This window comes from Schistocerca cancellata, chromosome 8 (genome assembly GCF_023864275.1).
Source record: "Schistocerca cancellata isolate TAMUIC-IGC-003103 chromosome 8, iqSchCanc2.1, whole genome shotgun sequence".
Lineage (NCBI taxonomy): Eukaryota > Metazoa > Arthropoda > Insecta > Orthoptera > Acrididae > Schistocerca > Schistocerca cancellata.
This window is the reverse complement of record NC_064633.1, coordinates 207,187,088-207,214,043: the sequence shown is the minus strand read 5'-3', so window position 1 is coordinate 207,214,043 and position 26,956 is coordinate 207,187,088. Positions and strand designations below refer to the sequence as shown.

Below are 26,956 nucleotides of genomic sequence, written 5' to 3'. Positions count from 1 at the left end.
GAGAACTTCTGTGGAGTTGATAAGGTAGGAGATGTACTGATGGAAGTAAATCAGTGAGGACAGGTTGGGAGTTGTGGTTGGGTAGCTCAGTTAGTAGAGTACTTGCGCACAAATGGCGTAGGTCTCGAATTGGATTGTCGGTCCAGCACACAGTTTTAATCTGCCAGGAAGTTTCATATCAGCTCACACTCCGCTGCAAAGTAAAAATCTCATCCCAGATTCTCAGTCATGTTTATGTGCCTATTAATGACTTGAGTGCCTCAGCTATTTGGTGAGTTATTATCTTTACTCCTTAAGTTATTTATATTCCACCAAAGCTTTTCCGTTACTGTATTTATGTGAATACAGAGAGAAAAAAGGTTGGCCTTTTTTGCCTTAGGAGGCACAGTTCCCAGTACTGTCGATGAAACAAATGCAACCACACGGAATTTGATATGCTCTTTCCAGATTTGGTTGAGAATATCATTTTTTCCAGTACCATCAAATGATCCAAGAGACCCCTCTGCGGGTCCAGGGATAAGAATAGACCCAAGGTATTCCTGCCTGTCGTAAGAGGCGACTAAAAGGAGTCTCACACTGTTGTGACAGTGCCACGAGATTTAAAAGTGCCGCTACGTCAGTACGCAAACACGGCGATAGAGCCGCTCCGCAGCTCGGCTGAGCGCGGGAGCGTCACCTAGCTATGAACGACGCCGGCCGCATGTCACAGCATGGCAGTTGAGTGACAGCTACGGAGTTGGTAGCACGAAACCCACTATTGTTTCTCCGTTTGTGTATCCACGCAGTTTATTAGTGCATTAAGGGTTATAACACTTTTTGGCGACGAGGTCGGATATTTTTTTTCCAGCGTTGGAGTATTGCGCGTTCGTGTCTGGGCAGACATGGAACAGCTTATGCAAGCGCTCATTGAACAACAAACACAGCTGACGGCTGCTATTCAGGCGTTGTCGACGTCACTTACTCATCGTCTGTCGTCCTCTTCTCCGCCTCCGTTCCCGCCTTACGACGAGGCCGCTGAGGACTGGGAGGATTATGAGAAGCGTTTGCGGCAACACTTCTTGGCTTTCGGCGTTGTCGACGCCCCGATGTGTAAGTCGTTATTTCTATCTTGGATTTCCCCACGGATCTATTAGCTGCTATCTCAGTTAGCCCCTCTGCGGGAACCTGCCTCTCTGTCCTTCCAAGAAATGTGTGACTTATTGTCTAACTATTACCGAAAAAACACCCACGTCGTTGCCGCCCGCGTGGCGTTCTACCGGTGTCGTAAACAGCCCCATCAATCTTACCGGGCTTGGGCGGCGGAACTACACGGTCTGAGTAGGAAATGTCAGTTTGTCACGGACACTCATCATGAGTCTTATGCTGATTCAATGGTTAGGGATGCTATTCTACGGCTTGCTCCTGATAAAGAAGTTCGGCAACGTGCCCTACAACTGCCAAACCCGTCGTTGTCGGAAGTTCTAAGCATCGCTCAATCCTTTGAAGTGTCTCACGCTGCTGGCGCGCAAATCGACGCGTGGTGTGATGTGGGCGCTGTACAATCAACTTTCGACACGGACAATTTGCCTGTTTCCCAGGAGGACGATGATGTGGCGGCGGTTCACTCACGTAAACAACGTCGCGTTGGGCCGCAACGCTCGCAGCGAAAACAGCAACCACAGAAACAGGTTCGTTCCGCCCTTCCTTCTTGTCCACGTTGTTTCGTCCAGCATGACAGGGCCGCGTGCCCAAAACGTTGGGCCACGTGTAATTCATGTAGGAAAAAAGGCCACATTGCTTCTGTGTGTCAGTCCCCTCACGTTCCTGTCGCCGATGACGAGGCATCGGACATGGATGTTAACTGTGTGCTTTCTCAAACAAATAAGTTGTTTGTTACTGTTCGTGTTCTGGATAAAGACATTCGCATGCAAGTGGACACTGGCTCTGCAGTAACTCTCATTAATTCTCGCACGTATTTGGAGTTGGGCTCCCCTCCCTTGTCTCCAGTTACGCGAAATCTGAGAACTTATAATAAACAGAAAATTCCTATCGTTGGCCAGTTTGATGCTTCCACTGCTTACAAGTCTGTTGTTCGGCCCCTCACGTTTTATGTGGTGGATCATGCGGGCCCTGAAAATCTGTTCGGTTATGATGCTTTCCAGTTGTTTGGGTTCTCCATTGATGATGATGTGCACCTCATATCTGAAGATATTCCGTATCAACAGCTGGATGGGTTGTGTTCTGAATTCTCGTCCGTGTTCTCTGCTGGTCTGGGTCGTGCCAAGGATTTTGAAGCCCACATTACTCTTAAACCTACAGCTCGCCCTAAGTTTTTTCGGGCACGCCCTATTCCGATGGCGCTGCGTGCACCTGTCAAGGCTGAGATAGACAGGTTGACAGCTTCAGGGATTCTCCTTCCTGTTACCTCCAGCGAATGGGCATCGCCAATCGTGGTGGTTTCTAAACCCAACGGGAGTCTGCGATTGTGTGGCGATTTTAAAGCCACTGTCAACGCTCAGAGCCTCATTGACACTTATCCTCTTCCCCGTCCTGAGGAGTTATTTACCAAGCTCGCTGGGGGCCAGTTCTTTTCCAAACTTGACTTATCGGAGGCGTACCATCAGTTGCCGTTGGATGCGTCTTCCAAGGAATTTCTCGTCATCAACACTCCTTGTGGGTTGTATCAGTACCAGCGGTTACCATTTGGTGTCGCTAGCGCACCGGCCATTTTTCAGCGGTTTTTGGAACAGCTCACGGCTTCCGTTCCTGGCTGCATCAACTACCTGGATGACATTGTTGTCACGGGGGCCTCCACTGAGGAGCACCTTCGCAATTTGCGTTCATTATTTCGGGTTCTGCATTCGGCTGGGTTGAAGTGCAATCTGGAAAAGTCACAGTTCTTCCAACCCTCCATTGTGTATCTTGGTTTCCACCTGTCCCGTGAAGGTATACGTCCTCTACGTCAGCACGTTGCGGCCATCACCGCTCTTCCCCGGCCGTCTACGGTCAAAGAACTTCAGGCGTTTCTAGGCAAGATTGCTTATTATCACAAATTCATTCCATCCGCGGCGGCGGTGGCTCATCCTCTGCATCAGCTGTTACGCAAAAATGTTCCTTTCTGTTGGTCCGACGAGTGTGAGCAGGCTTTTGTTCGCCTGAAGGCTCATTTGCAGTCGGCGCCTTGTCTTGCCAGTTTCTGTCCGGGTCAGCACTTGGTTCTGGCGACTGACGCGTCACAGTATGGCCTAGGGGCTGTTCTCGCCCATCGGTATGAGGATGGGTCGGAACGACCCATCGCCTATGCTTCAAAGACCCTCAACGATGCCCAACGGCGTTACTCTCAAATCGAAAAGGAGGCGCTCGCTATCATTTATGCGCTAAAAAAGTTCAGCGTTTTTTTGTATGGTTCTAAGTTTCACCTCATCACCGACCACAAGCCGCTGGTCTCTCTGTTCAGCCCTTCGGCGTCGCTTCCGGATAAGGCGGCTCACCGCCTGCAACGTTGGGCCTTATACTTGTCTCGTTTTCACTATGAGATTCACTATCTCCCCACGGCCCAGCACGCCAACGCTGACGCGTTGTCGCGTTTGCCGATGGGCCTCGACCCGGTTTTCGATCGAGATGAACTACTCTGTTTCCACATTGATGAGGAAGAACGTCGTGCGGTTGAGGGTTTTCCGCTTACTGGTTCGCAGGTCGCGTCGGCTACTGCGCGGGACCCGGTCCTCCGTCGGGTGATCGGTTTTGTTCAACAGGGTTGGCCGGACAGGACCAAGGGCCGGGCATCGGATCCCCTTCGCAACTACCATGCCTTGCGCCTTCATCTGTCTGTTCGTGAGGGTGTTGTTCTTCTGGCCACGGATGGCGCATCTCCACGGGTCGTGGTGCCAGCTTCTCTTCGCAACGATGTTCTCAAACTATTGCATGAAGGCCATTGGGGGATTTCTCGGACTAAGTCCCTGGCCCGCCGGCATGTTTATTGGCCCGGTATCGATTCGGACATCTCCCATATGGTCGCTGCGTGTGGTCAGTGTGCTCAACAACTGGCTGCACCCCGTACAATGCCCTCTCCGTGGCCTGATCCGGCGCAGCCATGGGAACGGGTGCACGCTGACTTTGCCGGCCCCTTCCTAGGCACTTATTGGCTCCTGTTGATTGACGCCTTCTCGAAGTTTCCGTATGTGGTTCGATGTCCGTCGCCCACCACTGCGGCAACGACGCTGGCTTTGTCCAAAATCTTTGCGCTAGAAGGTCTTCCCTCCACGATTGTCACGGACAACGGCCCTCAGTTCTCTTCGCAGGCCTTCCGTGATTTTTGTACTGGACAAGGGATTCATCATGTTACAGCACCGCCTTTCCATCCCCAATCGAATGGGGAGGTCGAGCGCCTTGTCCGCACTTTCAAAAGCCAGATGAAAAAATTCCTTACTGATTTTTCTACCGATGACGCTCTGTTGCAATTTCTGAGTTCTTATCGCTTCACGCCTCTGGGTGATCGCAGCCCTGCTGAACTCTTGCATGGCCGCCAACCGCGCACTCTACTGCACCTGCTTCACCCTGTCAGGCCTAGTCCTGTGTCCCCTAGTGCGGGAAAATACTCGGTAGGCGCCGACGTGTGGGCACGAGGGTATGGATCTCGCCCTAAATGGATTCCAGGGTTGGTCAAGGCTCTTCGCGGCCGCCGGCTTTGTGAAATACGTACGGACGACGGCACGGTTGTTCGTCATTACGACCAGATGCGCCCACGAGTGGTGGCCACGCCGGTGCCACCGCCCCTTCTTTCGCCTCCACCAGCCCGAGACGCCAGTCCTGTCGCGGCTGCCGGTCTCCCGTGCGTGTCGCTGCAGCCAACGTCGCTGCCGCTTCTGAGTACGCCGGAACCGGCCCCAGTCGCGACGCCGCCTTCTCCGGGACCCATCTCGCTGGAGCACACCCCCAGGTCCACGACACCTATGGATGCTGCTCCGGAGTTTTCACCCATCATCTCGTCCAGGAGGCACGTTCCACGCACAAGCTTCCGTCCTGGACATTTTCGACCATATTCTCGTGTTTCTCTGCGGGATCTTCTCGGGGTCTCCCAAGAGGCCATGGATGTCTCCGCACTGTCCGTGTCTCCCAGGAAGTGAGTGTCTTTCTGTTTCAAGGGGGGAAAAGTGTTGTGACAGTGCCACGAGATTTAAAAGTGCCGCTACGTCAGTACGCAAACACGGCGATAGAGGCGCTCCGCAGCTCGGCTGAGCGCGGGAGCGCCACCTAGCTATGAACGACGCCGGCCGCATGTCACGGCACAGCAGTTGAGTGACAGCTACGGAGTTGGTAGCACGAAACCCACTATTGTTTCTCCGTTTGTGTATCCACGCAGTTTATTAGTGCATTAAAGGTTATAACACACACGTTTCGGCATTTATGTGATGGTCCCCTGTAGGGTTTGACCTCCCATGTTTCAAAATTTTTCCGGAGAGCGAGCCAATTGGGGGAGGGTGCCTTACATGATGCATCATGTCCATTGTGCATTGAGATCTTAGCCCACTTTCTCATTGTCACATTGCAGTCCTGCTCATTCTCCATCTCTTGGGTTTAGGATACATCCCTGGGTGCGTTTTCCACCATGCACTATGCAGTGTCGCTTTCTGTGACGACGATGTCATGGACTTCTTTGTACCTGATATCCAGCACAGTAGCCAGTCTGTTGTGGTGGAGCCACTATGTACCCTGTTGGTTTTAGCCACATGACAACACAGGGATCACTCTGCTGATGCCTGCGCCTCTAACTCCCCACGTATGCTGTGGAGTAGATGCCCCAGGGCAGATAACACGCAATGAAGCATAGTACATCATCTCTTGCTGGTGGCCAACCACCAGCAGTCTCTAAACGCACAAGGGCTCAATTCAATGCACAGAAGTATGACCCCAAATCGTACCCCTCCCTGGCCACACCATGGGAGGAACGAAAGGCTAAGGATGGCGGCGAAGCTTATTCGCCCCGGTACCTAGTATGTACGAGAGCTGATGGGGTGTCCTTCATGACAATGAAGCATCAGTTCTTTGTAGAGCATTTAGAGGACAAGTTTGGAGAGGTGGAGGGCTTGTCCAAAATGCGCTTTGGGTCAGTTTTCATAAAAACAGCATCCTCTGCTTGTCATAAGTTGGGGGATGTTTCTGTTACCATCACGCCCCATAAGAGCTTTAATATGGTTCAGGGTATTATATTCCACAGGGACCTTCGTTTGCAGTCTGATAACGAGCTGTGCACCAATTGAGAGCAGCGAGGTGTTCATTTCGTCCAGCGCGTTCGTCGGGGTCCGAGGGAGTCTCAGGTTGCCACTGGTGTCTTTATCTTGGCTTTCGAGGGTGATACATTGCCTGATAAGGTCAAGGTGATGGTTTACCACTGTGACATCAAGCTCTACTTCCCTCCCCTGATGCAGTGCTTTAAGTGCTGGAAGTTCGGCCATATGTCTTCCCGCTGTACTTTCAGCCTCACATGTCGAGATTGCGGACACCCATCACATCCCAATACTCCTTGTGCTCTGCCTCTGCCTCTGCCTCCCATCTGTGTCAACTGTGGAGAGCATCATTCAGCTTGCTCACTGGACTGCAGGATTGTACAGAAAGAGAGGAAAATCGTGGAATATAAGACCCTGGACTGACGGACCTACACTGAGGCTAAGCGGAAGTTTGAACGCTTCCATCCTGTTCGTATGACCACCTCTTACGCCACTGCTACAACTGTTCTAGCCCCACCAGCTCCATCTCCCCCAGTCACCTCTCAGTGCCAGAAGACTACACCTTGATGGTGGGGGCAGTTCCCACCCTGTTGCTCCTACAGCACCTACTTTGGGAGCAACCCCCCCCCCCCCCCCCCCCCCCACACACACACACACACACACAACCCCAACCATCGGGGATGTCAGTCCCCAATTCTAAGCCGGAGAAGCGTCCAACTTCTTTGGCTCCTTCCCAGGTTTCTGTTAGTGGCAATGTTGACACCTGCCAGTAGCTGAAGTGCCCCAAAGCAGCTGGTCATAGGGCTTCACAATTCTCCTCAGTCCTGGAGACTGAATCCGTGAAGCCCTCCCAGCCAGAGAAACTCCAGGAGCAGCGAGAAAATTCCCCTAAGACCAAGGAACTTGAGGTGGCACCCACCCCACCGCTACCTAAAAGCTCTGCATCTGAGGATGAGGTGGAGATTCTGGCATCCGCTGAGGACCTGGATCTCACCAGACCCTCAGACACAATGGATATCATCTCCTCAGTTGGTGGCAACAGGTGAACCTGAGGCGTAACCCATCTCATTGAATGTTAAATGCCTTCCCAGCCTCACAATCATATTATTCTCCAGTGGAATTGCAGCGGTTTTTTCCACCACCTTGCTGAGCTCCAACAACTTATCAGCCATCAGCCTTCACCCTTTCTTCTGCATTGCTCTCCAGGAAACATGGTTTCCGGTGATGCAACCCCCCCCCCCCCCCCCCCCAGCTCTCCATGGCTATCGGGGTTATTATAAGAATCGGGCAGCTTATGTGAGGATATCTGGTGGAGTCTGCGTCTATGTCCTTAACTCTCTTTACAGCGAGTGTGTACCTCTTCAAACACCTTTAGAGGCTGTCGCTGTTGGGGTGTGGACGACTCAGACTGTTACTGTCTGCAGTATCTATCTTCCACCGGATGGTGATGTCCCACAGCATGTATTGGCTGTGCTGATAGCCCAACTGTTGCTTTGTCACAGAGTGAATCTTATCCAGTTGGTTGCAGATGCCTGTCATTGAAGCTGTCACAGGGAGTAAGCTTTGGAAGTCAAAACTTTCAGCTTTTCAGATAGCAGTTTTGCACTGCCATGTAATGGCATTTGTGAATTGCTCATGTACTTCTGGAATACAGTTTATAGTAGTGAATTGCCACTAAACGAGATGGCAGATTGTTTCCTGCTTTCCTTCTTACAACTGTGTCTTCTTGTAACAGGACACTTTGTGATTTAATAGCGCATATTAATACATCATACTTATATCACTTTCTTTGGATCCACCAATGGCAAATTTTGCTTAATTGAACTCGTGAACAGTTGTTTACCGTTACAGATGACAACAAATTATGTAGCATAAGCAAATAGATTTTTAGAAATTTTACAGTGGCTTTAAGTAGAGACATTTTGAGGTTTACATCATGTTTCAGGCAATGCTTGCTACCCAACAACAGCAACAACAGCAGCAGCTCCAGCAGCAACAGCAACAATTACAACAACAGCAGCAGCAACTGCAACAGCAGCAGCATCAGCAACAACAGCAGCAACAGCAGCAACAACAGCAACAGCAGCAACAACAACAACAGCCACAAATGGTACCTGGAGGACGAGGCTTTCCACAGCAAAATCCTCCAGGTTACCACGGACCTGTTATCGGCGGTACTCGACCTCCTCCACCCTCCCGCTGGCCCCCCACTAGTGCTGGTCCGGTACCCGGCACAATGATGCCCCCACAGCAGCGTCCCACATTCCTGCAGCAAGGTCCTGGTGCGACAGGAGTGACCGGAGCAGGACCGAACCCTGTGGCCTCAGCTGCTGGGCCTACTGCAGCCACTGCAGGCAGTGCTTTGCTTGCACAGCTGTCAACACCACCCTCTGCTATGACGCAAGCACCATTTGGAGCCACAAGGATGGACGGTTAGTTACTGCAGTTATTCTTACTATGTGTAAGTAAAAATAGTGAATGAGGCTGATGCTTTGAATCATGAAGGTAATACCATTATGTGCCAGCTTTGGGAGAGGAGAAAATATGGTTTTTTAAGAAAATTCATCTGATTTTGGAAGACTATACCTTTTACACAAATGAAGTTACACATGAGGGTAGGAACTTGGGATGAATTTTAAGTTACTTATTGAAACTAAAAGTTAGCTGGCCACAGTGATCTCCCTAGTGCAGCCAGCTCACTCACTTATTCATTTAATACCCATCCATGTCACGTTAAGATAACAATAACACAACAACAAAAATGTGTTTTATGTTCTGTGCTTCACCAGGGGCAAGTCAGTTATAATTGTGTGGTGTGATTTTCATTGAGAGCTTGACAGTGCACCTCTTACAGCTCAAACCATTTGACAGTGACACCAGGAGTTTCAAAATATTGGTTGTTTGTGTAAGGAGAAATCTACTGGTTGCTGTTGGTGTTCTTTTAAAACATAGAGTGCATTAAACATAGTTTTAAACATAGGCTACAGAAGTCTGCTCATCACGCCAGCAGAGAGTCAGCCGTTCCTCATGCGTCTGTGTGGCATGTTCTGAGATGAGATTTGTGTTTCAAACCATGGTGGATGTTTGCCATGCATCTAGTGGAACACACAAGATAAAGGAAAACTTTTATCCTAAAATCCTAGAAATATGCTGCCTGCAATTGCAACCACTGGTTTATATTGGCATGCAGTTCAGCATCAGTATCAAAGAGTTTTGTAGCGAGCCATGCCTTTGTTACTAGGAAGAGGTAGTAGTCACTCGGTGCCAAATCCGGGCTGTATGGTGGATGTTCAAACACCTCCCATCCAAAATGGATGGAGCTCTTAGGTATGATTGGCTCTGTTTGAACATGCATTGTCATGAAAAACAAAACTTTTGCGCTAAGTTTTCCCTCATGCCTGTTTTATATTGCCTACCTTAACTTTCTCAATGTTTGACAATACCTCTCCGAGTTAATTGCTGTGCCACATTCAAAGAAATCAACGAGAACCACTCCCTTTGAATCCCAAAACACAACAGCCATGATCATTCTTGCTGAAATTGTTTGGAACTCTGTGATTTATTGGTAGAATTTGCGTGTCCTCATTCCAACGATCACCTTTTTGTTTCACAATTGACATGCTTCACACAAGACTCGACCCAGATTATGATACAACGGATAACTTTGCTACCATTTTTCTCGTAACCCACAAGGAAGGTCAGTGTTGCAGCCAGTCTCTGTTCTTTGTGGTCTTCCATCAGGATTTTGGGAACCCATCTAGCACAAAATTTGTGGTAACCAAGCTTCCCACCACACCCTCGTGCACCAAACTCTGTGAAATTTGGGGAAAACATAGTGAAAGTTCCATAATTGTGAAACAACAATTTTCACAATTTTTTTGTTGATTTTCGTCACCACTTCACCAGCCCAAGGCTATGCCAACCATTGTGGTTCTCATCATGAACATTGGTATGGCCGGTCGCAGGTTCGAATCCTGCCTCGGGCATGGATGTGTGTGATGTCCTTAGGTTAGTTAGGTTTAAGTAGTTCTAAGTTCTAGAGGACTGATGACCTCAAGATGTTAAGTCCCATAGTGCTCAGAGCCATTTGAACCATTGGTACGGCATTTTCAAAATCAGTGCACCATTGCTTCACTTGGCTTTCACTAATTATTCCATTTCCATACACATCACAAAGGTTGTGATACTTTTCAATTGGTTTGCAGTTTTTTGCGAATAAAAACCTTATCACGGAACACACCTCACAAGTGATGGGATTTTCGATCAGAAAGTACATTTTAAAACATCAAAGAAAGCAAAAGTAGCAGCGAACACAGACCACATGTAACCATCGCTGGATGCATAGTGAGTGTTGGAATGTTAGGGCACCAAGGTGGCGGGTGTAGCCCCGCCCACCACCTGAGGCGTAACACTTTACGTCGTGCCTATTAATATCACAACAGCAGTGAACTGATGTGCACTATGAGTTACGCGCAGGACAGGTGGCTTCAGATGACAGTGTGTATGTAGTTTCTATGCAATCTGGTAGAGGTCACTAGCTGCAGTCAAAATACTGTCATTTTTATTTACAGTTCTGTTTGTTTCATTTTCTAATTGTTTATTAATTACTACTGTACTTGTACTTAGTTATGAGAGGGAATGAAAGTGTGAATGAGAAATAATGTGTTATGTAAAGTTTTTATACTTTTCATTTAATTAACCGGTCTCTTGAGGAATTTCGAGAATGGCGTGTGTGTTAGTCATTCGTACCAGGGAATTTATTATAAACTATTTCATCAGTTTATGGTATTGGGGAAATGAGATTATGATTTCAGAAAAGTTGTTTTATTAAGAGGGAGCTAATTTTATATTAGGGATTTTCAAAATTTATTTATATTAATTTACTGTTTTGATTCAGTGACACATTTTGATTGGTTCTGTTTATATATGCAGGATTGAGCGGGTTTCATATTGCTTTCTGATTGGCAGAACTTAGCATATTCATGCATATTTTGGGAACTAGAAACTTCTTTTGTGTAGAGACATGAGTGGAGTTGTGGCTTGGATTTCTTAGTGATCAGACCTATTGATAGATGCTCCACTACAAATGATTAATATTGTGATATTTCGGTACCAAAACGTTTGAGTAGTGCCATACAGTGTGGAAGAGAGTTTAATTTAATGCACAGTTTGAAATTCAGAACTTTTGGTGACATTTTAAATAACTAAATTCCGCATGGTGTTTTGTTTACTCATGAACATGAACATGAACATTTTGTTACGTGAGACTGATAATAACAATCTTTGAGCAAACTATTCTGAAAGAAACAATTCGTTTGTAAACTTTTGGTGAAAGACAGTTAATAATTACCATAAACTGGCTGCAATTACGAATACTTTGTGTATGTGAACTTTTTGGACTTTGTACAGCATAGAGTGGGTTTTGCTAGTGACTGGTGTCTTCAAGCTTACTGTAATACAGTGATATTTTTCACACATAAATACGTTCATTTAACTATTCCTTCCACCGACAAAACAATTATAGTGTGACTTGTGGTTACAAAGTATACAGCTGTTTTCTATAGCTTTTTCTGGTTGAGAACTGTACTTCAGTGACTTCTAGGAGGTGTGCATCTGAAGAGAGATTCATCACAAGGTGAGTGGAACTTTGCAATGCAGCACACTGTCACGTGCCATGATAGACCAAATTGTCTGTTACTTTATGGGTAGCTCTCATAGTATTGTGCAGTTGGCTGCATTTTTTAAAAACGTTCTGTATTTTGAAGAAAAAATGGGATGACCCACGAGGCACTGAGATGAAAGAGGGTAATTTGCAAACTTCAGTCTCTCGGTTAACATTTTTCAGCATTCGTTACAAAATAATATGAACTGGGACACTTGATGGACTCTTCTCTCCTTCAGTGGAGGCATTTCTATTTTTAATTATCTTGTTGCATTGCACAGCCTTTTTCTGTACAAATTCAAAATAAATTGTGGTTTTGTAGGTGCTGCCAATATAATGATTGGCAATCAACAACAAGTTCAATCAACGTTGCGAGGTCCTGCAGGCTTAATGGGAGGCCCAGGGTCAACTGCAGGACAGTTAGGACAGGCAGTTCCTGGAAGTCAGGGAGGAGCAGTGCCTGGGCAGCCAGGTGTAGGTGTCGCAGTGGGAGTGTCTGCTGCTACAGTAGCTGCTGCTCAGCAGCAGCAACCACAGCAGCAACAGCAACAGCAGCAGATGCCACAGCAGCAACCACAGACAGCTGGATCAGCAGGGCAACAGCAGGTAATTCCTGTGGCAGTGTGTAAGTCGTGTATGGGAACTGAGTGTTGAATTACAAGAAGCAACAAAGAATTATTTTTTTAGTCTTTATATTTGCTTGCTTGCGCGCTCTCTCTCTCTCTCTCTCTCTCTCTCTCTCTCTCTCTCTCTCTCACACGCACGCACGCACACACACACACACACACACACACACACACACACACACACACACACACAAGATGCATGCCATTGGACAGAGCATGCCAAGAAAATAGTTTTCTCATGTTAAGGAGGGTTGTTTTGACATTAGTGACTCTTCACTTTGAGGAAGACCTTCAGTATTTGACGAAGATCGTTACACGCTTTAATCCACAATGATACATGTCAGTGCACTCGAGGCCTGGCAGATATGATGGACTATGATCATTCTATCATCATGCAACATTTGTTTGCACTGAGAAATGTTCAAAAATTGGGTGTATGCTATAAATCAAAATTACAAGAATCAGCAGATGATCATGTGTGCATCTCCACTTGTTCATCATGAACTGGCTCATGAACAACACTGATTGTTCCTGCCCTGTATTGTTATGAGTAATGGGAAATGGTGTCTTTATGACAACATAAGGAAAAGAAAGAAATGGTTGAGGCTGAATAAAGCAGCAACTCCTTATATATATAGACCTGCACGCATCCACAAAAGATCATGTTATGCATCTGGTGTACTATGAATTATTTCCCCAAGATGTAAATGTCACTTGTGATATTTATTATCAGCAATTGAGATTTTCACCTTTTCTGTTATCTATCAAACAGGCTTCAAAGAGCTTCCTCTCTGGGTGAAAATGTACTTCAAATATGGCTCGCGAGTTCTTTCCCTCAAAACCATGTGATGTCGACAGTAATGGAATCAAAAAGTTACTCCAGCTTTCGCAGGCTGTTGTAAATAGTGAAGGAGGATATGTTATTAATAACTTGAGTCTTTGTTATGTGTGTCTGTGTGTTTATTAAACTTACGGAAAAGTGCTATTAACTTATGCACCAACCCAATATATTTTTCTTCCAGTAATACCCTTAGTGTATATGGAGTGGAGAACTGAATCTTCCAAGAATATCACAAACATAGTTTATGGTCATCGTATTTGGAGAATGAACTGTGTACACCACAAACAGAATTGTTGAAAATATCCATATACAAGAAGAGACACCCTATTGTCTTGTAAGATGGAACCATCACCCATTGTACCAATCTTGGAACATACATAATTATCACTGACAGTATTTCTACTGATCCATGGAATCACAGTTTCACATGGAAACACCCAGTCAATGTGTACATGTAAAGATATTCTACTTGAAAACATAAAAAGCACTACCTCATCTGAAGGTTCCACTGTCATGGATATTAGGCGGACGATAATGAGTTCCAACTTCTTTCTAAATCAAAACATATTGGTAATGACTGTGCAAGTTAAACTGGGACTCACCAGCGAAGAGAATGCTCTTACATTAATATATTCTGTGTAAGTAGTAGCATGTCCATTCCTAATGCTCCTTTGTATGAAGGGTAGTGAGCAGTAGACATCTATTCTTCCAAGCGTGTGTGTCACAGAATGAAGTTTCATCAAGTGTCCACCTCTGCCTGACTTAGCTCTCTTCCTTTGAAGACTGTCCTTAGCAAGTTTCCCATTGACACAATTCAATAATGTTGATTTTTCCAGCTGTATTCTTGTTGTCACACCAACTGCTATCCTGCACCAAAATGTGCAATTGTTTGTTAAGTACAAATGATTAAAAAACGTGTAGCATCTCATGTTTTTATGTGGTAATTTTGTGGAGCGCACTGAACAACTATGTAAGAATCACCGTAGTTTTCACGAGCAGTGATAATGTGAAGCCCAGCTTGCTCTGTTCATTCATGAGATTCAGCTGACAGGAGGTAGTGGAAAATAGACTGTGTGTGTCATAGAAGCCTTCAATACAGTTCCAAATCATCACCTAGTAAATGGAATACATGTATGCAATCTTTTGAAACAGATATGAAATTCAGTTGAAGACTGTCTAGTGAATGGAATGTAGTATGTTGTTTTTATTGGAGAGGTGTAACCAGAAGCAAATGTAACACCTGCTGTGCTTGAGTAGATGAAAAATAATTGATATCACTTGATTTCACAATTCCAACTTCACTGTAATCCAGTGAAATGAATATTTTACGTATTCTAAGGAATACTCGAGAAAAGGCAGTACAACAGAAGTTTCACGTATCTGGTTCCTTGTAGTCAGTTGTTGAACAGCTTCGTCAAGGGCACAGGCTTTGTATTAGATTCAGATGCTTTTAGTTGTTTCAGTACTTGCAGAAATAAATGAAGAATTTCACCACTTTGATTTCACATATAATATAATATTTATTTTTATCATCATAATACATTCTTCCCAAGACTCTTTTTAAGGCCCAGGCAACACAAACAGCCACTTGAGTCACTAGAGGGACACCAGAGCATAAGAGCAGTATTTTTGTACATGACATATCATAATTAGTAGCAAAATTTGACATAGGTTGAAAGTATACAATAATAGAAGCAAAAATGTTCCATAAACATGGATCCACAAGCAAGCAGACAAGATACTTGCAAAGTGTGGTTATGAGCTGCCATTAATTTTGTGTCAAATACTGTCTTAGTTAGTATGAATGAATGAGAAATGTACACTTTTTGATTAAGTCTTAATGTAATTGAGATCAAATTTCACCCTAGGTCTTCCTTATCTTGCACATATTTTGAGTGTGTGGTACGAGCATGATGGTGAACAGCCACATTTTTCTGCTGACATAAGATTACATCTAGTGAGTCATTATGAGCCTAGATGGACTTCATCAATATGAAATCAGACAATTTTTTTGTCCCCCTTGACTTGTAAATTATAAAATTGAAAAGGTCCATTACATAACTAAAAAATAACAGAAATGTTATATGTCCTTTTTTTCAATTCAGTTTAATAGAAAGATCATTGTTATTGAAGCTAGAATGGTATAATAGGCATAGTTCTTTCTCCTTTCACATAAAACTTTTAAAAATTTCAAGAATTACCTTAAATTAAATTGAATTATTTCTGCTTTTAATATTTAGTACTGAAATAAGACATAGTAATTTATTTCTGTTACAGAGGAATGTTTATGTAGTAGTTAATTGAAAAGGAAAGGAAAGGAAAGAAAAGTTTCCACAATCGCTAGATCCAGATTTATTTTTAAAGGTCTTTCCAAGAGCCCAAAAAGAGGTAATTAATATCTGAGGGGTGGGAGATGTTTGGGGGGGGGGGGGGGGGTAGAGAAATGACATGTTGCTTGTGTGAAAAAATGTTCTTGAATTGACCCTGTTTCTTGCATCCACAGTTCATGTCAGCCATGATAATGCTTCAGCTGACTCCCACTTTTGACAGAATCCCTTAAAGCATACTTCAGTACACTTACAAAGATGCACATTTGCAAAGGCTGGCTTGGTAAAGGAGATAAGTTTCAAAAATGTGAAAAGAACATTGTTCATTATCTATCTTTAACATAATTTATTTACAGATTCTTATTTTGAACTTAATTATGATTACTATTAATATTCAAATGAAAATAATTGATATTCACCATCATCATCTTGGACAATTTCCAGCCTCTGGCCCGATCTGTTTGGAACATAAGCCTCCCCATCGTCTTCTCTCTTGCCACCATCTCTCTGTCTTCACCTTGGTTCAGTCTTCTACTTTCGTCTGGACACTTTCCTCCACTCCTTTCCATCATCTGTCTCTCGGTCTTCCTCTTGGTCTCTTTCCTCCAGTTTCATCTCGTGTATCCTCCTGGGTATCCTCTTCTCCTCCATTCGTTTAACATGCCCATACCATCTCAGCCTTAATTTCTCTATCTCCTCATGTAATGGTTCCATATTCATGAACTCTCTGATCCTCTCATTTCTTAACGTGTCTGTCTTTGTCACTCCAAAACTGCTCTTCAAGAATTTCATCTTACTAGCCTGTACTTCGATTTTCTCTGTTTCTTTCACAACCCAGATTTCGGATGCATATGTCAGGATCGGGACATAGTATTACCAGTATATAACCTTTTTACTGATTTGGGGTACATCCTTACTCCATATCAGGCTTCTGACACTCCTCCGAAATGCTTCTGCTTTCCTCCCCTTCTCATTTATTTCTCTGTTGTTTTTTTCCATCTTTCTGTATCAGGCATCCTAGGTACTTGAAACTCTCCTCTCTCCTCAGTTGTTCTCCACAAATTGTTATTCCAGTTCTTCCTCTCTCCATTGTTCTTGTTGTGTTAATCATCTCACTCTTACTTGTACTAAATTTCATATCATATTCTTGTACTGTTTGTTCCCATACTTCCAACCGCTCTTATACTTCCTCCTCCTTATTCCCCCAAATCATCAGATCATTTGCAAACACCATAGCTTTCATCTTTCCATCACCAGTTACTTGTGCTACTGTACTCATTATATCATCCATCCCTGCAATGAAGAGTAATGATGAAAGTGCAATAGTGAAAGTGCACTTCCCTGCCTCAAGCCATTCTTCTGTTTAGTCCAAGCTGATCTCTCTCCTCCCGCTTTCACCCAGTTCACACTTCCATGGTACATTTCCCTTATCGTCCAAATAGTCTGTTTTGCTGCTCTTCTGGTCTCCAGGGCTTTCCACACTTTGCTTCTACATACACTGTAATACACTTTTCCAATGTCCAGGAAGATCATTAATAGATCTATTCCGTATTCATAATGCTGTTTCTGCAGTTGTCTTACAGCAAAAATTAGATCCACCTTGGACCTTCCTATACTGAAGCCATGTTGCTCTTCTCTCATTCCCCCTCCTAATTTCGCCCAAACTCATGCTTCCAAAATTTTCTCAAAAGTCTTTGCACAATGACTTATCAGTGTTATCCCCTGATAGTTCTTGCACTCTTTTCTATTTCCCTTCTTAAAGATTGGGACAGTTATTCCCTTCTTCCTGTCTTCTGGGAACATCATCTGTCTCCACACAATTTTCATTACTCAATATAGCTATTGTCTCTCCAGCTCTCCTGCTGCTCTTATCATCTCTTCACGTAGCTCATCTAGACGTGGTTACTTCCCTCCCTTCATCTTGCCTGATGCCTCTTCCACTTCTCCCCATGTAAGATCTTTCCCTATTTGCTGTTCCTCCTATTTTTTTTCTCCTCGGCTTGTTCCTCCTCATCTAGGTCTCCATTCGGATTCAGGAGTTCTTCAAAACACTCCTTCCACATATTCTCAAATTCCTCCTTATTCTCTACATCTTGGCCACTTCTGTTCATCATTCAGGCATAATCTATCATACCATTCTTCCTCTTACTTTTAATCATCCCAATTAACACCTTTTTTTTTTTTGAAGCTTTACTATCCTCCTCCATCATTCTGGTCCACTGTTCCATCCACTTGCTTCTCTCCTCCGCCACCACACTTATTGTTTCTTTCTTTTTGGTTGATACTCTTCTCTTGTCTCTACTGTTCTCTTCTGCTCCTGCCGCACTCTCTAATGTTCCCTTGGATCTACTCCATCCCTCTTCTACCGCTTTTGGTTCATCCTTTGGGATGCTTTCCTTTACTACTTGTAGGTACTGTAGCCTGCTTTCTTCCTCCTTCAACTTCCATACCCTTACACGTCTTTCCTGGTTTTCTGTCCCTTTATTATCCTTAGTCCCTCTCATGTTCATTATCAGCTAACAGTGGTCACTATCCAAGGCCTCTGATGGTATTATCTTAATGTCAATGATGTTACTATTCATCTCATTATTGTACAGAAAGCAGTCAACTATCAACTTTCTTTGTAAGTCTTGACTGCACCAGGTAATCTTGTGGCTCTCTCTTTTCTTGAACCAAGAGTTCCCAACCAGCAGGCTATTCCTTTGACAGAACTCCAATAGTCTTTCACCTTCCTCATTTCAACAGCCCCAACCCTCTGATCCAAGTGCACTTTTGCAACCTTGTCTTTCTCTTCCAGCATGTGCGTTTAAATCCCCCATTACTATCACATTCTTCCTTCCCATCTGCTTCTGCATTTCCTCTTCAAACTCTTGCTTCTCCTCAGAAGTGCAACCCATCTGCGGTGCATACAGTTGTGTTGCCTCTATGGTCATCCCCTTGAGTGATATTTTGATCTTTATCATCCTATCACTTATTCTCTTCACTTCCTCTTTTAGCCCATCTCTTACTACTATTCCCACTCCATTTCTCCTTCCCTCTTCATTTCCACCCCAGTACAGTCGATAGCCTTTCCTCAGTTCTTTCCTTCCTTCTCCTTTCCATTTCGTTTCAGCTAACCCTAATAGGTCTAACTTTCTTCTTTCCATCATGTCTACCATTGATATTTCAAATTTAAAATAACTCTGTTAGTTACACAAAGTTTACAGCTAAAAAAAAAAGAAAATAAATAAACTGTCCAAAAGCTGACTTCGATGTGATAGAATCATATTCATTAGTAAGTTTTCTAAAATTTATTTCTGTAAAGTATGAATGAATTAATAGATAAACCACACATAAAAAATTACTACATGAACTGAGTCGTAAAAACAAGTGATAAGACCAATACACAGCTAAATGAAAATTTGTAATGAACCAGTCAATACTCCTGATATTAGTACAAGTTTGTCTCCGGAACAATTAAAGGTAACATGTCCATCTAAATCTTGCCATTTGGAAGATAGAGGCTAGACTCAGATTTATTGGAAGAACCGTAAGGAAGTGTAAACTATGAATGGAAGTAGTCACTTACAAAATCCTTGTTCAACATATTCTGGAGTACTGTGTTCTGTTCTGGGAAGTTAACAAGTTTTATTTACGAAAGAGATGGAAAGACTTCAAAGGAAAGCAGAGTGATTGGTTCATTACGGGTTTGTGTAGTTAGTGTCACATAAATGCTCAACAAACAACAGTGGGATTTCTTACAAGAAATACATTGTGTGTTGAAGAGAGCCTTATTCATAAAATTCTGAGAGCCCCCATTTAGAAATGAGACAAGAAATATACTACTTCCTCCAACATATAGCTCATGTAAAGACCTCAATGATAAGATTAGCAAAATTCAGGTTCTTGCAGAAGGGTCTAATGATCTTCTTTCCTGTGTACCAACTGTTAATGGAATAAGAAGTGGTACAATGATTCTGATTCACTATGTGTGCTCTACCATACACCATACTGTTTATTGCAAAGTATAAATGTTGATGTAGATGTAGCAACATATTTGACTTTAATACAGTTGCTTTAAGATTTTGGAAGTTATTTTTTCTAGTAATTTTCCCTAGTTTATGAGTACTAGTGTATAACCTGTTTGCGTTATTCCTTTAAGGAAAATAGCAGAACCAGTGAAATTATCTGTTGTAAATGTGTATACACCATGCATCAATCAGCTTCAGATGAATGATTACTTTGCCACATTTTTTGTGTAATTGGTTGTGCTCTCCATTGTGTAATGATTAGCCGTGATGACACAAATAGTTGGAGACAGAGGAGCCATAAGTGACTGTTGTTTCTGTAGGCTGAAGAAGCATAAGGTGCAATGAATTTTCCCCCGTCTGCCCAAATTAGATCATTTGTACAATCCCTACGTACTGAGTCCCAAAGCAAAAGCCTCTGCTGCCACCAACACAGTGTGTGCTCATCCAAGACCAGAAACAAGAAAAGGCCACAAGGTGCAGCACATGCTGTCTTAAATTTGCACACCTCTTCCCTAGCCAAGTGTTGCTGCAACTAGTAATTTCAGCTTATCATAACAGGTTTTTCTTTTTTATCCCGTATTTTCACTTTTGGCATTTTGAGATCTTACAATTGGTTCTACATCACTGGTTCTCTTTTAATCAGTAAAATCTTAAATCTATCAATCTATCAAAAATGTACCAAACAAGGCAGACATCTAAATATTATCCCACTGATTAACAGCGTTTCATTTTGAAGGAACTTTTTATCCACTTTCCATTACACTATCAAACTATACATATTTCACAATGCCTTTGAAGTAGAGTCAGTTTTATTAATAACTGGTTCAATTAAATGCAAATTTTACCATGAAATCAGTCTTATATGTACAGTCTGTGTTTGTAGAAAGGTAGATAATGTGGGCTGAAGTGCACTTACTGTGTCAGTGGCCCTTGCATTATGTGCTGATGTGGTCTGTTGCTTGAGGCTGGTGTCAGCCAGTTGGGTGATGGTGTGCAGCAACCAATAGGAATCGCTAAATCTAGTGTGTTCTTTTGACAGAAGATGCAAGTTCATTAGGTTTGTTTTCAAAACAGAGAAGTTTTGATCAGATTGTTTCATATTTCAATGGAGCTGATTTAATTTGGAAGGAAGTTGTAGAATGGTGTTTTGAGCAAAGTCTTATTGCTAGGGAAAGATTTTGTAATAAATATTTTCAGCACTAGGATTTGGTTCCAAGAAAAGATCAAAGTGATGGTTTGCCAGAAGTGTTGCCAAGAAGAAGGATCATGTATTTGTTGCTGCATCATACAGCAGAAGAATTGGTGTGCAAGGAGCAGCCTGAAAATGGCAGATATTTTAAAAATGATTTTCTTATGGCTGAAAAAGTTTACTACCTTTTTTGTTTGTGATAAGTTACATTGTTCAAACACTTTCATTGACAGGTGCCATTTTTGTCAAAAATATATGTGTTGGATTGCATTAGAAGTGGTGACTGACTTAGAGGTGAGGGACCAATTGCAGAAATTGATGAATCAATGTTCAGGAAATGAAAGTTTTAGAGGGAAAATGTTTGCCAGTAGATTGGGGTTTAATGGAGTTGAAAGAGGAAGCAAGAAGTGTGTTTTCAAAGTTGTTCGCAAAAGAAACAAATGTGTGTTTTTAAATGTGCTGAAAAATTATGTGCTTGTGGGAAAAATTGTAATTTCTGACTACTAATTGGATGAAGGATTCATACATTTGTTGGTGAATAGCAGAAAGCATTTTAAAGATCCAATAACTGATGCGCATACGAACAGCACAGAGGGTACATGTTCCACAAACAAACATTCTTTTTGTGGGCCCATTAATACAAGAACATTTCTGATGCATATTTGTTGATGTATATGCGGATGAGGGGGTGGTGTGATGAGAAAGATTTATTTATTACATTTATGGGAGCAGTTGAGAGAATTTGTAACCCAGAAGAAGGCTTTGTGCTTTGTTTCATTTCATTTTTTGTAATTACAGTAGTACTTTTTATGTCAGTGTGTCGAAACTAACAATAATGCATTCTTCACAAATGTTATGGTTTCTGAGATCGTGATTACCTTGACATTTTTTATACCACAGCTTAAAATCATTGTAGATTTGATAGTTTGGTTATCAGTTGGTGAAGCAAACGAGTGTGAATGGATGAAAACTGTGTACTGGCAGAATGACCTGTAGCCTAGGTTAGTTTGGAATTGACAAGTTGATTGTGAGTTGGCGAAGCAAACAATTCTTAACATGAAAATGCGATTGTCTTAATACACTGATGTACAGGAATACTCTCAATAATGTACTTGTGTTTCTTATTTCACTGGAAATCCAGTGATGTGGTTCAGTTATAACTTAATAGATCTAAGTACAAGCTGACTTTATTTGTGAATGTATATTCTCATTGACTACCATCAGTCGCAGCACCATATTCAGTTTGTTGGTCATGGAACATATGTAGCTATTACTCCGAATATGTCATGATTTCTGAGTTTTTGGTTAGGTTGCTTCCTAATGGTGAAGCTTAAATTGCTGTGAGTGAAATGAGCAGCAATGATATATATATAACGATCTTCATTGCCAGGAACATTTTGCAGTTTTGTGTGATTATGGCATTATTTACAAGGTTTTTGTTAGGTACAAACACAATAGAACAGCTTAAATTGCTGTGAGTGAAACAGTGCAGCATACTGCAGAAAAGGGGCCAACACCTTAAGTGCATATTTACTGATAATGCCTGTGTTTAAATCATTCTGTTGTTTACTACATGCACACGTCTGAATTATGGCAGTCTGGGTGAATTTTCCTTTTCCTTATGTTTAATCCACACTGTAGTGTCAGTACTGATTAACAAAATGCAAAGATACTCATATTTCAGATGTAGATGTTAATGGTACTGTTTGACATAGCTTGTGTTGCTGGAGCTATGTACTAAAGCTGTTCAAAGTTTTATTGATTCGTGTAATTATCTGTTTGGTTTATTCTCCATAACTTTGCAAATCTTTGTTGTACATATTGTTGTGAAGTGTTGACAATATAAAAATAAAAATGTAAATTTATATTTTTTGTAGGATTAATAGCTCACATGTAATTTAATTCTCATTGGATACAGTTGCCAGCCATTCACAAGCTCCACCGACTAACAGTTATTAGTCGATAGCGTTTTTGTAGACCATATATACAGAACCCCACCTGTTCCTCCCAGAGTGTCCAGCTTTATATGCAGATGTCAAATTCCAGCTCAAATAACTGCCTGCAGTACAGTAAGCACTATCCTTTACACCATTGTGCAGCCTGCCAAGTGCTAATTCACTATGCACCACCTCTAGCCCCACTTGTTTCTTAGCTGGTGCTTTGACAGTTGTTGCTTTACTTGCTGCATCTGTTTGCCAAACACCACAATTGGTTTTGCATTGAACATGTGCAATAAATAAAATAATTATGACACCATATACTTTGCAGTGTACCTATGTGGTGAAAATGTGTTTAAACTTTGCAGGACAATGGAAGTTTTGTTAAACTTGAGGTAATTCAAACCAATAACTTGTTTGTTAACAGGAGATGGTTCCTGTGCAGCAACAGCAATCACAGCAGCAACAGCAACAGCCTCTGCGTGAACGCCAGACCATCTGGCAAGGTGTGCTAGAATGGATAGAGAAGACAAAAAATCCCAACGATCCTCAGAAATTAACAAGACATGTACCATGTCAAGTTTCAACAAACCCAAAGGAAGGTGAACCAGACTTGTGAGTTACATTTCCCACAAAATAAAATGTGTGTGTGTGTGTGTTTGTGTGTGTGTGTGTGTGTGTGTGTGTGTGTGTATGTGTGTGTTTGTATGTGTGTAAAACTGAAATGTTTAAAGCAGATTGATAGGTGGAGCACAGTAAAATAACAGAAAACAAGTTAGTCTTCATGTCCCATGACCATCCAACCATAAATACCTGCTCATTCTACCTTTACCAATTCCACAAACTTTCCTTTGTCCTTGCAGAATTCCAATCTCACATCCTCTTTCTAAAATCCTGTGTTGCGTATGGTATCCCACCTAATGGGCGTAGCATTAAAATTGGCATCTCAAGTTGTCACCCATCCTACCACTAGGACCTTTACCTTCTCAAATGCCACCAGCTTCTGACCGTCACCCATCTGGTCCTTCACAACCAAGTGTGAATGCTGTTTTCTGTTATGTGTTACCATGCTCCAAACAGTGTTCCATTGTAGGTGAGTGTTTGCCATTCCCTTAATATACGAGGTGCTATCCAAAATTTTTGGGACTGGTGCTGCCTTCTGTTGAAAACCTTACCTTTGGACTCATGGTCACCACCACCCTCAAAGTAATTCCCATCTGCTCGTAGACACCGGTCCCAGTGCTTCTGCCACTGGTCAAACATTTTCTGGAAGTTCTGTTCTTTGAGGGTGTTTATCACCGCCAGCGATGCTTCTTGAATCCTTTCTAGAGTGTCGAACCGACGGCCTTTCAACTTGAGTTTCAGTTTTGGGAATAGCGTGAAGTCGTAAGGTGCCAAATCTGGTGAGTATGGTGGGTGGGATACAACCGTCATGTTGTTTTTTGCCAGAAAGTTCCTGGTGAGCAAGGACGTGTGACAGGGCGCATTGTCGTGATGCTGCAGCCAGTTCACTTGATGCCAAAGTTCGGCCCGTCGTTGTCGCATGTTTTCACGGAGCTGTCACAAAATGTCACAGTAGTACGCGGAATTCACTGTTTGGTTGGGTGGGACGAATTCTTTGTGCACAGTTCCCTTGGTATCAAAGAAAACAATGATCATGCTCTTCAATTTGCTCCTCACCTGTCTCGCTTTTTTGGGTCTTGTAGAGCCTGGGCTCTTCCACTGGGATGGCTCATGCTCTGTCCCCCAAACACTTGTTGAATCATTGCAAGGTTCTCCGTATCTCTTTTCCCGAGATTCGCACAGAATTTGATACACACACCAAACACAGAGTATTATGGAAATCACTTTGGACGCGCAACACGTCCTCCCAGCTGATTGCCACTGCGCATACTGACTCATCAGATATGCAGCTCTCGCTACCTAGTGGTGCAAAGATCTACTACTCCTACTTTCCAGATGGCAGCACCAGTCCCAAAAATTTTGGATTCCACCTCATACATGTTGCTCCATCGAGGAATTTCCATTGTTGTTAACTGAAATGTTTTTCATCTGAGATGAAGATTTTGCTTGAATTTCATTTACAGGCTAATTCATCTGTAATACTGTTGTTTTTTGCCCACTCATCTAATGTAGGGTGCCTAGGAAAGCTGCTTTCTTGGATCGCTAGACAACAGTTCAAGCAAATTGTATTAATGGAGTTTATTACAAAAGGAAATGATTACAGTACTTAACTTTGTGAGATATAGATGTGTCACAACCAAGGGATGACAGACAAACATAAGGAAGCTCTTCAGAATATACAGTTAGTAATACAAGTGAACCAATACAGTTTCTAAGTGACTGCTGTAGTGATCGTAGGTTGGCTCGACTTCAATTTGGGCCGCAGCCAGGCAGAGCGGTGCCTGAATTCTTGTGGCCTAGATGCTGCTCCTGTCTCAGTGTTGTCCTAGAGAGGGGTCTGTCAGTGTACTATTGGCTGGTGCTGTCTCACAGCCCTCTCTGCTCTTCAATTCTTTATCGTCATGCTGGCACGTGGGGTTACGCTGGAACATTCCTCCCCCCTCCCTCAAAGTGACGAACCATCATCGTATAGGGAGTGCAACAACCATGGGGGAGGCAGAAGTGTGTACACTGTGCTGGACTAGAAGCCATGGCTGCAGGGAACGTCAGGCTTCTGGTCGTACCCTGCCATACGGCCTTTGCAGAAATGTCCACCGGAAAATGACGAGAAGGGTACATGTACACCTCCTGAGGCCATTAGCGAGATGTCAAAGGTGTCGGCTGCTGTGGTGTAGGTTGGTCCAGCTCCATCAGTGGACGAGAAGAGGTGGAGGAGGTGAAGGCTCTGTCTCCACGGCCGTAGCCATGCTGTCCTCAGGATACGTAAATCTGGGGGAAGAGAGATAGAAGGGTCACCATGCGCATGACAGTGATGAATTTGATTGTGATGTCAGCACTGCAATCCGTTGGGGCCTGAAATGAGAGACAAGCGTGCGCCAAGTTGACGAAGGATCTTGCCTTGCACCTACCATATGCCCCCACTAAAAACCCTGAAAAACACAATATCATGTGGTGCGAAGTGATACATGCAGCCTTCCTTTGGCACCGGATGCTGAAGGGGATGTATCAGGTGGAGCAGTGTCCGATGGTGGCGGCCGTGAAGCAATTTCACTGGTGATGGGCCATCTCGTGGACGCGAATGATAGGAGGCGAGAAACAGTTGCAAAGCTTGATCCCTGGTGTGTGCAGTGCAAAGTTTGGCTGTCTACTGCTTGAAGGTTCTGACAAAACATTCCATTTTGCCATTTGACTGTGGATGGAATGGTCCACTAGTTAGATGCTGTAACCATTGCGTTCACAGAATGTTTCTATTTCATTTGACGTGAACTAAGGACTGTTGTTGGACACTATGACTTCAGGTAAACCTACAAGGCAAAAAATAGAGGACAACACCTGAATTGTGCTACGTGACGTTCTAGAGTTCATTGGCACAGCAAAAGGAAACTTGCCATATGAGACAACCACAATCAACCAACAAGTGTTCCATAAAGGTCTCGCCAAGTCTATGTGCACACATTGCCATGGTGATTGTGACTTAGGCTAAGCAGAGAATGTTTGTGGTGGAGCGGACGGATTTTCCACACATGCGTGACACTTTGACGTCATCTAATCTATTTGGGTGTCCATACCCTGCCCAGTACAGTGTTGACGCACTAACTGTTTTGTACGAACGATCCCAAGTGTCCTTTGGTGAAGTAACTGCAACACTTCTTTTTGCAAAGCTTATGGGACCAACACACATGACTGTCCACTGTCATTTTGAACAAGAATCGCACCTTTCTTTATAGCGAGGCCATGCTGACATGCAAAGTATTCGTGCACTACAGAGTTCTTTATGCTATGCAAGGAATGAGGCCAAGATGTGTGAATTTATTTTAGCAAAATGTTCAAATCTATATCAGCCTGTGCAGTTTTCCTATAGTTCAGCGAAAAGATTGAAGCAATTCAGAATCCTGAGCATCGATGTGGCAACAAGATGCAGCAGAAGTGTCAAAGTCTGTATCAGGGTCAATTGGAAGACGTGAAAGTGTGTCCACATTACCATGTTTAGCAGTCAGACGATACACAATCTTCTACTGATATTGAAACAACAAC

At 43.3% G+C, this 26,956-nt stretch overlaps 1 protein-coding gene across 4 annotated transcripts in view; it reads left to right on the top strand.

The window, feature by feature from the left end:
• The window catches only part of LOC126095224 (mediator of RNA polymerase II transcription subunit 25), a 165,562-nt gene that overhangs the window by 43,978 nt on the left and 94,628 nt on the right, over positions 1 to 26,956 (top strand). For all 4 annotated transcript variants that reach the window (XM_049909965.1, XM_049909967.1, XM_049909964.1 and 1 more), the window contains exons 8-10: positions 8,152 to 8,638; positions 12,191 to 12,474; positions 23,226 to 23,413. In XM_049909965.1, coding sequence (XP_049765922.1) covers positions 8,152 to 8,638; positions 12,191 to 12,474; positions 23,226 to 23,413 — 959 coding nt within the window. The remainder of the gene's footprint in view (positions 1 to 8,151; positions 8,639 to 12,190; positions 12,475 to 23,225; positions 23,414 to 26,956) is intronic.